The sequence below is a fragment of the Rhineura floridana genome, chromosome 2 (genome assembly GCF_030035675.1).
Source record: "Rhineura floridana isolate rRhiFlo1 chromosome 2, rRhiFlo1.hap2, whole genome shotgun sequence".
Classification (NCBI taxonomy): Eukaryota; Metazoa; Chordata; class Lepidosauria; order Squamata; family Rhineuridae; genus Rhineura; species Rhineura floridana.
In genome coordinates this window covers 84,362,225-84,378,805 of record NC_084481.1, presented here as the reverse complement: position 1 = coordinate 84,378,805, position 16,581 = coordinate 84,362,225, and the positions used below count along the sequence as shown (strand labels likewise).

The window sequence follows — 16,581 nt, the reverse complement described above, 5'->3', positions numbered from 1 at the left end:
TTCAAAAGTAATTTTGTTATTTTTGCCCCTTTGGCCACTGACAGAAAAACTAACTGTGCCAGGCTTTTATCTACAAGCAACAGCCAAAGGTTCAGGTCTAATCTAAACAAAAGGAACTCTAGTATCTTCTCCTGATTTCAAGATGTATGCTTAATACGTTTGTGCTAGATCTAGAGAACAAGGGGGGGGGGAAACCAATCTCTTTCCCTTTTCTGTAATTCTGGCTCAACATGCAGTAACAAAACAAACAAACAAACAAAAAACAGAACCACGTCAAAAGAAACGTAACATTTACAAGATAAGAAATAACTGACAAATAATGAAAAGCAAAACTTATTCTAGACAAATATCCCCCCCTCTGTGAACATCTGCTATTGGGATTAATGTCAAACGGCAAGGGCTGAAATAAGAAATTATATTTAATAAGTTACAATCACATAACAGACAGCACAATAATTAGGAAAACACAGCCAATCCGTCTTTATATAAAACATAGTAAACCATAGGGATCACGTTAGACTTAAAGCATAAAACTGCTGCAAAAAAAACAATCATCCCACTGTTTAAACAAACTGGAGAAAACAATTTTAAGAAACTTGAAAAGGAAGGGAGCTCCAAAGAAATAAAACGTTCCTCAATGGCAAGGACTGAGATAAGGAGGATATAAAACATTACATCAGGAAGGAAGATGCACACAAGTAATTTGTAGCAAGCAAGACAGACAAACACAAAAAAAAACTTAATAATCTAAATTCATATCAAATAAGGAGGAAGGGAAGAAGGAGTTAATCCAGCACAGGAACAAAAGAAAAAGAAACCCTGACATTCTAAAAGGAATCGCTTAGTTCAAATCCTATACTTTCTTTTAAAAAAAAATGCTAAGAACTACTAAGAGAACAGGTGGGCAGCGCAGCTGATCCAAGCAATTAAAAGAGGAAAAGGTAAAATCAGCATGATTTATGAACGACAGTAATGGAAGGAAAGTTCCCTTGAAAGCAAACCCACAGAAAAACTTTCATACATAAACTCAAAAAAAGCTATACGCATACACCCTCTCACTTGGGTACCCAACTCATACACATTTCTTTTATGCAAATCCTTCCTATTACCATTCTTACGTTCTTACTTCCGGGAAAACACAAGCCTTACACACCTAGGAGTTTGACCCGTCCCTGGGCGTCCAGGTATGGCTGGTCTCGCACAATCAATGGCGTTTCCTTAGTCAATAACCGTTTCTCTTTTTCTCCTTTTTCGCAAGTGCGTGACCATTCCCCCCTGAGGGCCCCTCTCCTGGATCCTTCTCTTCCGTCTCAGCACTTGAATTGGAAGAGACTTGTTTCCGCGCCGGCTGAGGAGCCCTGCCTTCGGGGCTGGAAGGCGACGCTGGCGCGGAAAGCATAATAGAACGACTTAAAATCATTCTTCTATGAGAGTCATCCTCAGAAAAATAACTTGGAGGGGGGGCCTCACCAGTCAAAGATCTGTCTTTCAGCATTGTAAAAACCCTTTAATCTCTGCACTCCCATCTGCCATAGGAGCCAGAAATGCAATTAATCTGAATGTTTTACCTCAATCCGCTCCCCTACTCCTCTTAAAGGAACGGGTTTAAAGGAGCCACTCTTTGGCTACCGTTCACCCGGTGCCAATACTGCAGTTACCCGCGGTCTCGCTACTGCACAGAGCTCAATCATCTTTCTCTTTTTCAGGCCTCTCTTACGCACAGGCAAGTCCTCCTCTTGCCACAGCATACACATTATTCCCAAAGGGCTGTCCTTTACCGGCACACTCCCTTTATTTCCCATGATGTCTGATAGCGGGTTTTCCTCAACTGTGCTTTATCCCCAAAGTGTCAAAGCTGCCCGCTTTTATTGATAACCGAGAAAATTCTCTCGTGGCGCCTGTTATCAAATTAAGGGGTGCAATGGCAAAAAGGGGGTCCGCACAAGGGATCCCGGACGAGCCCCCAATTGTTAGGTCCAAACCCAACACGCAAGTCGCCCTGTCAACCCCAACTCGCTTATTACACCCGGGAAGAGTGCGGAGTTGAGTGCAAATTAACCCACTATCAGAGATCAAGTAACACGAGACAAAAACCTTTGCAAAGGGGACCCAATACTTACAAGCCGAAGCAGGTCAGCATGGGAACCTCGTTTATTGGTGTTCTAGGGTTTATATAGGCTTACCCCGAAGTTTACAATATCGGGCTCACGTCATAAAATACAAAAGAAGCAAATGCTAAACATTATAGCTTTGGGGTATATGCAAGGAGGTGAAGGGGTACAGGGGGAAGGACAAAAGTGGAAACATCAAGACTATCTCTCAGACTCTGTGTCTACATACTTCGCAAGTTCTTGAGATAAGCGCTTTGCATGAACCGACAAAGAGAAGAGTAAAGGGGTGGCCGGCTGCAACCGGGCGCCCCATGAGTAGGAGACAGACATGAAAATTACTACGCTTGCATATCAAAGGGTTTCACAAGGGAAGGTCTGTGGGGCAGCGGAACAACTTATAACACTTCTATGCAAGGCACATTTATAACAATAAACAAGGTCATAGGCATGGATGTGATATAAGAAACACATATAATAGTGAAGTTTCCAGCTCAAACCGGCTTTTATTATTCGAGCCACTGGAATGTGTAGGTAAGGGTCAGGTCACCAGGAAATAAACCTTTCTTGATATCAAGAGTCAGTCAGGGGTCACTTTGAATCTAATCTGGGCACTGTTCACATTTATATGGACAGGGTATAAAGCAAACTATAATGTTTAAGGCAATTCTTAAATTTTAACCCAACAGTCTGTTTACTAATACTTGTCTTTTTCAAAGGCAGCTGAAAGGTATATGAAAGATCACACTAAAGCTTCTGTGGTAAGTACTGGATAAATATAGACCCTTATTTCTGTTTCCACTATCACAGAACAGAATCAACATTGCACACAACAATGGAGGGGTGTGGTGGCAGCTCCATTCTGTTCTACGTACAGCAAGCATGGAAAAGCTGCAGTCCTCAGGATGTTGCCAGACTCTCCCATCAGCCTTAGGCAGCATGGTGTAATCGTAGGGCTGATGAGAGCTGGAGTGCAACTTCTGAAGCACCGCTGCTTTTCCATCCTTGGTTTATATATTAACCATCTGGGACCTATAAATATCCCTTGGCAGCCTGTATACAAAGGTATTTTCTTTAGGCACAACAGAATGCAAATTCACTTAGTACACCCTAAATTGATGAGTCATCATCTGTAATCTCTTGGGATGTCCGCGGAGCACATGGCTCAACATGTTTTAAAGTCCCCAGAGAAACAGGAAAAGGGAGAAAAAACACAGTAGAAACTGGCTGCAGTACTACTAACAGGAGTAGATCATATCATTACATAGGGTGCAGGGAGAGGTTTAACAGATACTCTACAGGGATGGAGCTAGGTCATTGGTCCTGAAAGAAACCTTGTAATGTAGCCAATAGAGTGGTTCTTCAGGGGTACCAGGACACCCCAAGCCTAATCATGGTGTTGAGGGTGTTTTTTGTCAGGTGGTGGGGTCACATTTGAGGGAAAGGTGGTTTGGTTTTCTCCTTTTCAGATTTGACACTTCCCCACCCCCAAATTAGGCTTGAAAAAGACTATTATCTACAACAGAAGGCTTCTTTCCAGCCTAATGGTTGTGGGGGAGGGGGGAGTCTTCCTGGAGATTACAGTTAGGAAGGGAAGGTTGCCTCTTACCTTCTCACCTACATATAGGCCATAGACTTTGCGGGGGGGGGAATCAAACGCTCCCTCCAAGCCTAACTGCTACAGGGAGTGGACAGTAAGTATGTGCATGGTTCCACAAGTTTCTCTAGTTTGCAAATGTGCCCATGGCTCAAAAGGTTTGCTGACCTCTGACCTAGGGAGAAGCCTGCTCAGGTTCACATCTTAAGAACTATTTGAACTACAGAGGAATTTGTTCTTTTTGGCTCTATTTCTAGGAGAAAAAAATACTTGAAAGGGCCAGATACATAGTATTAGTTGAAGATCACAGTGTTTCACATTAGGGATGATGTAAATTTAAGTGGTGTAGCATAGAAGCAAAGACCAAGAAGTCCTCTGATTTAAATACACCCTCAACCACAAACGCAGGAGGGCTTAGGCAAGCCAGTGTCTTTTACCACTGCCACGTAGTGCCGTAGTAAAGATCACAAAGATAACCTATGAAGGACTTTGAACACTCTAAAGCACTATGGTAACATTCAGTGGGTTCATTGGACAATAATGTCACAGTCACAATTAAGCTGCTTCATCTGAGTTCATAAAAATAGCTGCACAGTTTGGTTTCCCTGAGTAAGAGGCTCTGTTGTTGGCGTGGAAAATATGAGTGCCTCAAGTAGCAACCCCAAATGGATCTAAACTATCCCCTTGTAGGCTTATGAATGTTCTAAAATGCATCTCTCCTTAGCTTTTCCTTCAGGCTTGAGCTAAGTATATGTTAATTCTTTGTAAAGTACTGGCACTTAGAATCTGCTGAAATTGCCTTTTTGTATCTAGGACAAAGGCAAAGAATGTGTTCCCTGCAGAGACGCATTTAACCCTGAAAAGAACAAACATGTTGGTTCTTTTCCAGTAAGTCATGAAGGGTCTGCGTCAAAGGGAGGTGATAACTTTAAGAACAGGAAGAGTGAAAACGCACCTTTTGTTCTTTTCTTATGTCTGTATTACGACTTTGATTACTCTGTCTTTCATCTGTTTACTGTTCACCGTGCCCTAGTGGTCTATAAAATGTTGATGCTTCCTAAATAAACTCGTCCATCTGACCAAGGCTGTCGCTTGGTTGGACTGAGGGCTGCTTTGTGCGGGTGGAACCTTTTGCCAAAGATTTCATTGTGTGTAAATGTGTTTTCCTTCCTAAGCGTGGTTCAGGGTCCAATCCAGCTCATGCCTTACCTGGGGAAGGAGGCACAGTGAGATTGATATTGAATCTCACCCAACACTATGAAGTGTGATGATTGTGAATAGAAAGTAATTGGGAATGACAATTTTAACAAAGTGACATTGGGGCTTCATGACAAGGTGAGTAAAATATAGTAATAATAATAAAATTTATTTTTTGTTCTCCTCTCACTCAGAATGTGGGTTCCGATGCTGATTACATAGATATAAAACACAGCATACATAAAACCATACAAAAACCTTAAATCCATAATATCCTTAAAAACATCATTCCTGGTAGATGACTTTGCCAAGACTAGGCATGTTTTTGTTCTCCCTCCTTGGTATGTGTGTGCCATTTAAATATTGTCTAGTTCCATTTGCCAAAATGAGATTAAAGAGGAACTTGACAAAGGTTTGCCTCCGATAAGCAGCAGCACAGCAGGAGACTTGCTAAAGTCCACAGAGTCAGGTCTCAGATCACTGAGGCTCATCTTTCTCTCTGTACAGGCAAGGGTGGTAAACTCATGTTCTCTTGAAAGGTTGAGGTAAGACATTCTCTCTTTCTTAGACACTATACCTGCTGCCTGGTTTGCACTCAGTTCTGCATTCAAAGTGGTTTGGGATGAACAAAATCCTGGCTCCTGCTGCGACAGGTAAAAGGTTTTCATTTCAAGTTCATTGTTATCATTGCTGAATGTCTGGTATGTGGGCTCCTGGCGAATATACTCACAAAAGCAAGCATGCTGCTTAGACATAGCCAGTAGCTTTGAACAGCCCTTTTCCTTTGGATATAAGTAGCTGAGTGACATCCTTGAAGGATCAGCAGTCTCTTGGAAACCATATCCAATTCCCAGCAGGCAATGAAAAGCTTTGGATGAAGGATTTGTTGGACTAGCCAGTTTTTTCCACATTTGAGATGGAAAATGGTATTTCCACAGCATACTGCTTGGCCTGCTATTAGAGATTCCTCCACCAAAGACCAGCATGGAATCTTCAAAGATTAAGGCTGAGTGTCCCACCACTTTGGGGGGGCCCTGACTAGACACAAGCATAACACAGAAGAAAATGCACAGGTCAGTTAATGTTTATGCTGATGAAAATGCTATACATTTATGTTCAGTGAGTGCTATATACATAGTCACTTAACTACCTTTCTCCATTCAGTACAGTTTCCTCCATATTTATTTATTTATTGAACTTATATACCACCCAATAGCCGAAGCTCTCTGGGCAGTTTACAGTAACTAAAAACATTAAAACAAATATACAAATTTAAAAACACATCTTTTAAAAACAATTTAAAAAACAACAACACATGCTAAAATTGTGTATCCCAATGTCTATGTTGCCTAAATTGGCTCATGATTTGCAGTGCTTGCTGTTACAGATCCTTATGCAATGATTCTTGGTCAGCCCAAGTTCCTCAATATATTTTTAAAAGTACAAGTTCTGATTTGCACAATTTCCCTAATTAAAAAAAGAGTTCTTCAAAAAGACAATCTAATTATGAGTTAAGTTTGCTCTCTTTGAAAACATACAGTTTGGTATGTATGTATTTATTTATTAATTAAATTTGTTAGTCGCCTATCTGGCTGGTTACCCAGCCACTCTGGGCGACGTACAACATAAAAACATACAAATTACATTTGAGCATTAAAAAGTCTCAAACAATGATAATAAAGCCTGTAAATGTGATCCTACCTCCACACATCAGGGTTTGACTTCCCACAGCAGTCCATCTACCCCAGAAGTCTCTTCTAGAGCAGAAGACCTCCCCCCCCAGATGCATTAGAAATGCATTCTGCTTTCAGAGGTTTCTTTGGATAATGTCACTATAATAGTGTGAAGATGTACATTAAAGCATACATTTCACAGCTTATGAAACAGAGGTAGGAAACAGAAGTTGCTGGAATACAATTCCTATTACCCCAGACTACTTGTCATGTTGGATGTGGTTGATGGGAGTTGGAGTCCAACAACATCTGGAAGGGCACAGGTTCCATCCCTGTTATAAAGGGTACTGACTTCTTGTTACTCATAGTACAAATACAGCTTAAGCCACATCCTTCAGAAGAGGACTTTGGTCCTTACCTGAAATAAATTTCTCCTAGATGATAGTCCATCAAGTGGGCTGTAGCTCCATCTAGCGATCATAGGCAGGAAATTACAGCAGAATTGCTGGGAGTAGGTTGAGTCACGCACATGACCTCTCCAGTCTTTTCATGATGAGACAAATACCGAGGTGCCAGCTATATATGAACTGTAACCGGCCATGACCTACTCCTTTGAAATGGAAAAAACGGAAAACACGACAAAAACTGCAGAATGTTTAGATGTCAAATGTATTGATGGAATATAAGCAAAAGAACAGAACAAGCAACCCTCGAACATAGAATTGTTACACGCATACTGTGAAGGAAGATCCCTTGTGGTGCCTGACCAGCCCAGTACTTAAGCTATGACAGCCGTAAGGCAAGAAAAAAACAATATAATGAGAACTGTAACATGCATAACCGTTTGCCAGAATTCTTGTAGTGTTATTTATTAATTATATGTGTGTAGAACCCTTACGCTGGAAGACTACAGCCTGCAGAGCCACATAGAGGTGGGCTTTGATGGACTACCATCCAGGAGAAATTTATTTCAGGTAAGGACCAAAGTCCTCTTCTCCCTGGATGATAGTCCATCAAGTGGGATACCAGAGCAGTTCCCACCTAAGATAGGGAGGGTAAAGTGGCTCACGGACCTGTTGGCCAAAAATAGCCATGGTCGAAGAATGAAAATCCATTTTATAATGAGCTGCAAATGTATTAGCAGACAACCAAGTGGCTGTGTGGCAGATCTCTGCTAAGGAAACATTAACCGAGAAGGCCACTGAAGTAGAAGCTGAATGGGTAGAATGTACCACTATATTATTAGGGACTGGCACCTTTTGTACTTCATACGCTAACTTAATACAGGCTCATAGCCAATATGACGGTTGAAGTGGAGACTCCCCCAAGCCGGTGGGATGAAAAGATACAAACAATGAGTCTGACAATCTAAACTCTTTAGTCTGATTAAGATACACCTTCAATGCCCTCCAGATATCTAGGGAATGCCAGGACTTCTTCTCATGTGGCCATATATGATCCAGATAAAAGGAAGGAAGGACAATCTCTTGTTGGCGATGAAATGGGAGTTCACCTTTGGCACGAAGGAGGGGTCTAGTCTCAGAACAACACACTCTTTGCAAAAAATGCAGAGTTGTTTGGCCATTGACAGCACATTGAGCTCTGAAATACGCCTGGCCGAGGTGATGGCCATAAGAAAAGCACTTTGAATGACATTAGGCGAAGAGTAGCAGTGTTGAGCAGTTCATAAGGTGGCCTCTGCAGCACCACGAGGACAGTTTGGAGACTCCAAGAGGAGTAGCAATAGGCAATAGGAGGACAAAGGCTTGTAGCCCCCTTGAGAAAATGTCGTACGAGAGGATGGGAACCAGTGACTCCGAAGGAACAGAGAGATATATTTATTTATTGGATTTATTAGTCGTCAATCTGGGAGGATATCCAACCACTCTGGGCAACGTACAATCAGAAGTATAAAATTACAATGAACAATAGACAAAACCATTAATACACTAAAATCACCACCAATAACTGCAGAGCCCACAGAACCTAACCCACCTCAAAAACCTGTTGGAACAGCCACGTCTTCAAAGTCCAGCGAAAACTCATCATAGAGGGGGCCTGGCAGAGGTCATTTGGTAGAGAATTCCATAAGGTGGGAGCTACAATTGAAAAGGCTCTCACCCGAGTCCTCACCAGTCTAGCTGCTTTGACTGGTGGGATAACCAGTAGGCCTTTCGAGGTCAATCTTGTTGAGCGGCACCCATGATGACATTAAAGGTGTTCCTTTAAGTAAGTTGGACCAGCACCATATAGGGTCTTAAAGGTTAAAGCCAGTACCTTGAATTTGGCCCAGAAAACTACCAATAGCCAGTGTAGCTCCTTCAACACTGGAGTGCTATGATCTCGGCGGAGGCTGCCTTTAATCAGGTGAGCTGCCGCATTCTGTACCAGTTGCAGTTTTTGGACTGTTTTCCAGGGTAATCCCACATAAAGCGCATTACAATAGTCTAGTCGGGAAGAGACCAAGGCATGTACCACTGAGGGGAGCAAGTGGTTGGGGAGATAAGGGTGTATTCTCCGTATCAGGTGAAGTTGGTATAAAGCCGCCCGGCTCACTGCGAAGACCTGAGCCTCCATAGACAATAGATAGATAATATCGCTGACAGGGCCGAGACCTTGCACCGCAGATTGTTGGCCTTAAGGCCCCTGTTGAGACCCTCTTGGAGGAACACCAGGGTCTCTGAGACTAACGTGCGGGTTGGGGAGATGTCTTTGCCAGCATTCCGAGTGGTGAAGCTGCACCACATGGAACTGTAGATTCTTTTTGTAGAGGAACAACATGATGCCAGGATGGTGTTTATGACCTGAAACAGACCCGCCTCCCCTAGGTAGCTGTGCTGAACCGCCAGGCGGTCAGACTCAGCCAGGATGGGTCCAGATGCTGGATTGGCCCTTGTGTGAGAAGGTTCCGGTAAAACGAAAGACTTAGGGGTGCGTTGATTGACAGATGCATCAACTCCGAAACCCACGGGCGGCGTGGCCAGAAGGCAGCACCACCTCTGCACGTTCTTCTCTCAGCTTCCATAAGGTGCAGGTTATCAGCGGAGTTGATGGAAAAGCGTAGAGGAGGGCTGGAGGCCAGGCAGTTGCAAGTGCATCTACTCCCTCCGCCTGGTGAGATGGATACCTGGCAAAGAATCGAGGCAACTGATGGTTGCTGGGAGAAGCAAAGAGGTCCACTGCCATGTTGCCAAAGTGGCGTTGTAGTTGAGAGAAGGCTTTTGGGTGTAGTTGAGAGAAGGCTTTTGGGTGCAGTCTCCACTCCCCCTCCTGAGGTTGCTGACAACTTAGCCAGTCGGCTTCCACTTTGGTGTCTCTGCTGAGATGTTCTGCGTGCATAGACTCCAGGTGTGACTCAGCCCAGGAGAGGAGAAGAGTGGCTTCCTGTTGAAGGCTCCATGACCACAGTCCTCCTTTTTAGTGGGCCTTCGTACAGATGTCGGTGCAAAGGAGGATGTGGTGAAGGTTGAGGCTACGAGTGAAGTTTTGGATGGCGAGTCAAGCCGCCCTGAGTTCCAGGGGGACAGTCGGATCATGGCCTCTTGGGTGTCTAGAATCGCCCTCAGGTGCTGCAGGCAGTGTGTGGGAACCAGGTGACTCTTGGCATAGTTGAGGAGGAAGCCATGGGATGACAGGGCCTGCAGGGTGAGATGAACCCACACTTCTGCCTGAAGATGGGTCTTTGTGCAGATCAACAGGTTGTCTAAGTACAGATAAATGTGAACACCTTGGCAATGAAGGGAAGCTACCAGGGCAACCATAATCTTTGTAAACACCCGGGGGGGCAAGGAGAGACCAAATGGCATTGTGCGATACTGGTAGTGTTGCCGGTCATAGGCAAATTGGAGGTATTGTTTGTGCCGTGGCACATGTAGATAGGCCTCCTGGAGATCTATTGAGGCTAGATAGTTGCTTTGGTGTAAAGCCTCCCGGATGGATGAGAGGGACTCAATTCTGAACTTCCGATACCAGACAAAGTAGTTTAGGAATTTCAAGTCCAAGATTGCCCTCGGTTGTTGCACGATGAAGACAATGAGGTAGATTCCTGAGACCCACTCTGCGACTGGTACATGATCTATTGCCCCAATATGGAGAAGGTGGAGAATGGCATCTGAAAGAGCCTGACACTCTATGGGAGAAATGGGCATGGGCAATGGCAGAAAATGATTTGGAGGAAGACTTTCCAGCTCTATCGTGTTGCTCACCTGGACCGCTTGTCATACCCAGAGATCCGTAGTTATGTGGTCCCAATTTTTGTAAAAATGGAGTTGAGCCCCCACTGGAGGGATCTCCAAGTCAGAACTGGTGTGATGAGTTGTGAGGCCTGTTGCTCTTAGGTCCAGAGGATGTGAAGTCAAACCAGCTTCCCCCGTGAGTTGGATTTTCTGGAGAAGTGACTCCTGGCTGTTAGGTTGACCGGGGCGGTAGCCCCAGCCTCTGCCTGACGACTGTGAATGCCAAAAGGACTGAAATGACTGAAAAGTCAGCTGGTAAGGAGCAAATCTGCAAAAAGGTTTGCGCTCCTCTCAATGCAGGGTAGCCAAGAATGGTATGCATTTCTCTTTAGGATCCACGAGGACCTCTTACAGGGCCTATGCACCGAATAATTTCAGTCCAACATACAGGGCCATCGACAAATTGACCCAAGCTGTTGGGTCAGCATCCCAGTGACGTAACCATAAGGTACGTCATGCCACGACTTGTGTTGCAATTGCCCTTGCAGAAAACTGGACTGCATCCAGTTTGGCATCTGCCCTGAAAGTGGCAGCTCTGTGAAGCTTCAGGAAAGTCTTGTGTAGTCTAATGGGGTCACGAGTGATATCCTGTGCTGTTGGCTCCAGGAGATCGTTCAGCGAAATTAAGGAAGCCCGTGAAAATATAGATGCTATGCAAGAAGCTCTGACCGCCAGGGCTGCTGCCTCATGGGTGTTACAAAGGGAAAGATCGAGGGGACGCTCAGACACATCCTTGAACTGAGCTTCAGTTTCTTTTGGCAACAGAGAATGAGAAACCAGAGCGGAAATGGGACCATCCACCCCAGGGACTTTCAGCATGTCCATAAAAGCTGGCTCGAAGGAGTAGAAGCGGGCCGCCAAACCGGGAGGGCGCCGGGTCTGAAGAGGAGCTTGCCACTAAGCTTGGGCTACTGCCTTGAAAGTGTCCGGCACAGGGATGGTCAGCAACTTGGGCTTGGGACCCTTCAGCACCGATGCTGCCCTGGAAGAAGGCAGAGGTGGGTCTTGCCTTGGGTTGATGTCCAAGGCTGCCAAGGACTTGTGTAGTAGAGGCAAGAAGTGGTCAGCCACAAAGAGTTTGTGGGAAGTGGAAGATGCTGCAGATGGGGCATCCTTCATGCCTGAATCTGCACTCCAGCCCTCATCCTCGCACTTGGGATCTATGAATGGATCCAAAGGATCGCTGCTTGAGCTGATGGTGGCACGGCATCTGGGCACTACAGAAGGTTCAGGGGGAAAAACAGAGAGATAAGGAAAATTCTACCGCCTAGGTCGACGAGGCAGGAAAAGACTGGAGAGGTCACATGCATGACTCGACCTCCTTCCAACAATTCTGCTGTAATTTCCTGTCTATGGTCACTAGATTGAGCTACAGCCCACTTGATGGACTATCATCCAGGGAAAAAGAGCCATTATAGCTACTGTCCTCCACTAGACACATACGTGTTTGCCCTTCTAGTTTTTGGTAGTTTTATCCACTGTCAAACTCCTGCTTGCTGAAGCTGTCAGTGTATAGCTCTCAAATATTTACCTTGCTCTGATATGAGACCAGTTGGCAGCCATGAAATCCCACCTCCAGAAGTCCTTTTGTTCACTCAGACCCATTAGCCCTCCAAATAAGTACATACTGGTGCCATAAACCACAGCTGAGTGACCATGCCGAGGGCCTGGACTGCCACCAAAAGATACAGCTGGTATAGGTGTCCACAGTTTTGTATCTGAAGGAAAAAGATTACAATTAATTTCTGTTTTAACTCTGGGCAGGGGAGCCCTTTTCAGCCCAGCAGCCACATTCCCTCATAGACAACTTTATGGAGGTTGCATACGAGGGGGTGGGGTACTGGCCAGAAGAAAAAGTGGAGAGAACAGGTGTAACTGTTACATTTGTACAATAGATTGCATACACCCATCTCTCCAAATCCCCTTCCAGGCAAGCAAAAGACATTATCATAGTGCAAGAACATATTCCAGCCAGGTAAAAAGCACTTGACATGGAGCATGGTTGATAAGAGATGTGGCCTGAAGAAGAGTCTAGAGGACAAGATGGAGAGGCCTAGAAGGCTTCATCTGGTCCACAGGCCTGAAATTCCCCATCCTTGGTTTAACTCAATACCCATATAAACATGAAGCTGAAGCCAGATGCAAAACTGCCTTCTCACTCTAGATATTTCAGGGGGTCTGTACCATAACCACCAATCATTACAGCAAGGGTGGAGAACTGCATCTGGCCAGTGGACTGGATCCAAAACTCTCATCTGCCAGACACACTGACAGATGGGTGGGGCTGCCCACCTGCCATTCACATGACATCAGGAAATCCAATTTCAAAGGAAGAATCAGAAGTGCACTCTTGAATTCAAGTTGTGGCTACAAAGAAAGGAGTTTCTAGTTGTTTAATTTCCAACTATAATTAGACTTTTAAAATTTGATACCTTCTTATGTTACTGGAAGCTACTTTGACAGGTGGGTGGGGTGACAAAAAAAAGCACCACATTCTACCAGTAGCTGGAAAGGAAGAATTGGAAGAGCACAGAGTGTGTTCCCAGTTCTTCTTTTTCAATTTGGCCCTGAAGGTTTACCTGCCCCCATGCCTGATATCATATGACATCAGGTGATGGGACAGGTGGATATAATTTGACCCTAATTACACCACAAGCCAATTAGGACCACTGGCCAGAGATTCTGTACTGCTGCTTTGCAGTTGTATGCCTACAGCGAAGGTTCAAACTTACTTAAACATAAAGTCCAGAATTCTTGGGAAGCACCTTTAATGTCAATGTATCCACCGTACAAATACATTCTACCTCTGTAGACAACTGCACTGTGCCCCTTCCGATTAACTGGAGCTGGTCCCTGCAGAGGGTAGTAATGAGACAACTATCATTAATATTTGTTGCCATCACATCTATACAAATCAAGCAGGCATTCCTACTGCTTGTAATTAAGAATGAATTCATACTTGCCTTGTCAAACACCAGTAATTTGCACCGTTACAAACATTGGAAGTGAAGGAATTCTGTTTGCACAACCACTTCATGGGTATAGGGCACGGGTTTAGAATTCTATCTTTTTCTCAGTTGGGCGAGTGAGGACAAAGGACAAAACGTTTAACAGCAACTATAGTTACCCAGTGCATGAGTGTGGAGGTGTCTCTGTAAAGGACATGCTATCCAAACATTTCCGCCCAGGAAGACAAGGTTAGTTACATGGTCACTCTACCCCAGAATCATCTTTATCGTTCACTTGCAGAGTGCCAGAAAGAGAAACTACTACTGCAAAAATTAGGTAAGAGACAAAGACTGAACAGTAGTAGGAGCACTTCTAGTAATTAATGGCAAGTGCAATGAAGTGCAAGAAATGAATTGAATTTGCAATGTTTCCACCAGAACAGCAAGAATGAGAAATACTCCTGGTGTGCCCCAGTACCCACAGAGAGAAGCATCCTTCATACAGGGATATCCTCTATTAAAAGAATCCTTGGAGTTCATAAGTGGAAAAGGATGAATTAGCAAATAAATTATAGGTGGAGAGAAAAAATGGCAAGTTACAGACGGCAATTACAACATCAGACCTGAAGCAACAACCCTTGGGAACAGTTATCTGCATACTGAGTTTTCCAAGTGCTTTCCTGATGCAAATAGTAGTAATACAGCAGCATTGTTTGTGAAGTCAGTCTGAAGGGGAAAAACAGCTTGAAAACTCATACAGCTTGATAGGAGGAAAAGTTGGGAAGTCAAGGCTGCCTCTGTTTACTCTTTGGCTAAGCTTCTTGCATCACTTAGGAGAGAAAGTAGTTTCGGACTTGAAGGGAGGACAGGCTGCCCTGCACAAGACAATCCTCATCTGCATGATGAAAGGTAATTGAACTTAGGTTCTTTTGGTTGGGTTTACTTGTTCTCACAACTTATGGCAGCCCGGATTTCCCTAGCTCCGCATGCTTCAAAGCAGTATACCTGCTTTTCATTATTTAGGGTTGTATCCAACATAGTACAATGTGAGTGTTCCATCTGTGGAAGGATTTCTGCTTGCACAACAGAATCTTCTCCCCCTTTGCTTTCCTTGTGCACCCCCTACATCTGTTGAAGGGGTTCCCTCAATGCTCTGGAGCAGATTTGGAGAGGGGGGGAAGAGGGGGGAGATCCTATTACACAAGCAAAACTTGTGCTGGTGGGACACATTTTAATACCACCCTTCGTACCCATCAATATGGAGAAAACCTGGTATTTATTATTGAAAAGGTATATAGCCATCCCTTAACGTAACTACTCTGGGCAGCTCACAAACTATAACTGGTTACTTATAGTAAGTAATTCAATAGAGAAACGTATGTGCTGCATATCATAACCAAAGAAATAGTCTGGGTTGCACCTAACTCTGTTGCTCGGCTGGTAGTAAGTTTTCAGCCAGCAAAATGAGGAAGGAAGCTATTTTGAGTTCTCTTCACTGAAGCCCTAAAAATGTTGTCCAGCAAGTTGTGGGGCCCTTCAGAGCAGATTTGGGGAGTTCCAAGAACTGGAAGGGAGGAAAATTGCTGAAAATTGCTACCCTTCCTGTTCTTCTGACAGAGGCTGAGGGATACGACCCTCGTGTTTCAAGATTCAAAAGGATATAGATGCTATATAGATAATTTAAGAATATAGATGCTATCTAAAAGGTAGTAAGAATCCTCTTACAGTGAAGCAATGACAGCAACATCATGAGATTACTCTGCTGCCACATGTCCCTGGATGAGCCTAGCCTGGAATCATTTTCAGAACATATTCCTAAGCAAGCTGTTTGATCAACAAAGCAACATGTTTCATGTATTATTCATATATTTCTGTTTTTCAATTTCTTACCTCACCCTCTGCTGCTGTGAGCTGGCGCTCCATCCACTTTGTTGAATCTGCAGTTTTAATAAAGTGTCATTTACAATACTAACCACAGGAGGGTGCTGCTGCTGTACTTACAATGCTATGCAAGGCCATTAATCTTTGGAGGAGGTGGGGGACAGAGAAAGTTGGTGAACTGCCTTCCTTTAACAGCAACTAAGGCAACTTCATGTGTCATAAATATAACTCAGAAGTTGCCTCACAACATTGTGTTTGCCAGAGGTGATACTGTGGTAAAAAAGGGCCCATGGCCCAGTGTCTGGCATGTTTAATGACACAGGCTGAAGCCTAGGCATCATCAGTTAAAAATATATCCAGTAGAAGGGCTAGAAAACTTCCCTGTCAGAGATCTTCGGGAGCGACTATGAGTCAGGGTAGACATTATTGGGGTAAATAGACCCATATTCCGACCCAGCTTTCTATGATCAACTACAGTTATCTCCACTGTTACCAATCGAAAGAAGGGAGAAAAGGAGATGACTGGACTGTTAAAATACTGTAATATTAGCTGGAAAGGCTGTATGTTCACACACATACACACAGAGAGATATACTGATGTTGCCACTTGCCTTCTCATAAAGCCTGGAGGTAAAAAGTGCTTTGTATATTACAACAAAAATACAGGCCCTGATTTTCTGCCATAGGCCAACCAAGTCTCTACTGTAATGTTTGAAGCATATTACTACTATTACAATGACTAAGACTTCTGGCTGTATATCATGGCTCCAAGGAACATTATGTGAAATCTTAGATGCTCTCTTTTTTTGCCATTCCTGGTATTGTAGTACAATTATTATGGGACAAAAAGTATGTAATCCTTATAATATAGTTACAAGAATGAAAAAGCTTGAGTAAGAAATGGCATTCAATATTTCATTTTGGCTTACTCAATACTTAGAA

General features: G+C 43.9%; 1 protein-coding gene across 5 annotated transcripts in view; it reads right to left on the bottom strand.

Annotated features, from left to right (window-relative positions):
- Positions 1-5,052: 5,052 nt before the first annotated feature.
- Positions 5,053-16,581, bottom strand: part of LOC133376640 (leucine-zipper-like transcriptional regulator 1) — a 36,677-nt gene continuing 25,148 nt past the window's right edge. For all 5 annotated transcript variants that reach the window (XM_061609169.1, XM_061609167.1, XM_061609165.1 and 2 more), the window contains exons 6-9: positions 15,649-15,695; positions 13,543-13,663; positions 12,342-12,528; positions 5,053-5,940 (exon numbers count right to left, since the gene is read on the bottom strand). In XM_061609169.1, the coding sequence (XP_061465153.1) occupies positions 5,259-5,940; positions 12,342-12,528; positions 13,543-13,663; positions 15,649-15,695 (1,037 nt within the window). In that variant the 3' untranslated portion in view covers positions 5,053-5,258. The remainder of the gene's footprint in view (positions 5,941-12,341; positions 12,529-13,542; positions 13,664-15,648; positions 15,696-16,581) is intronic.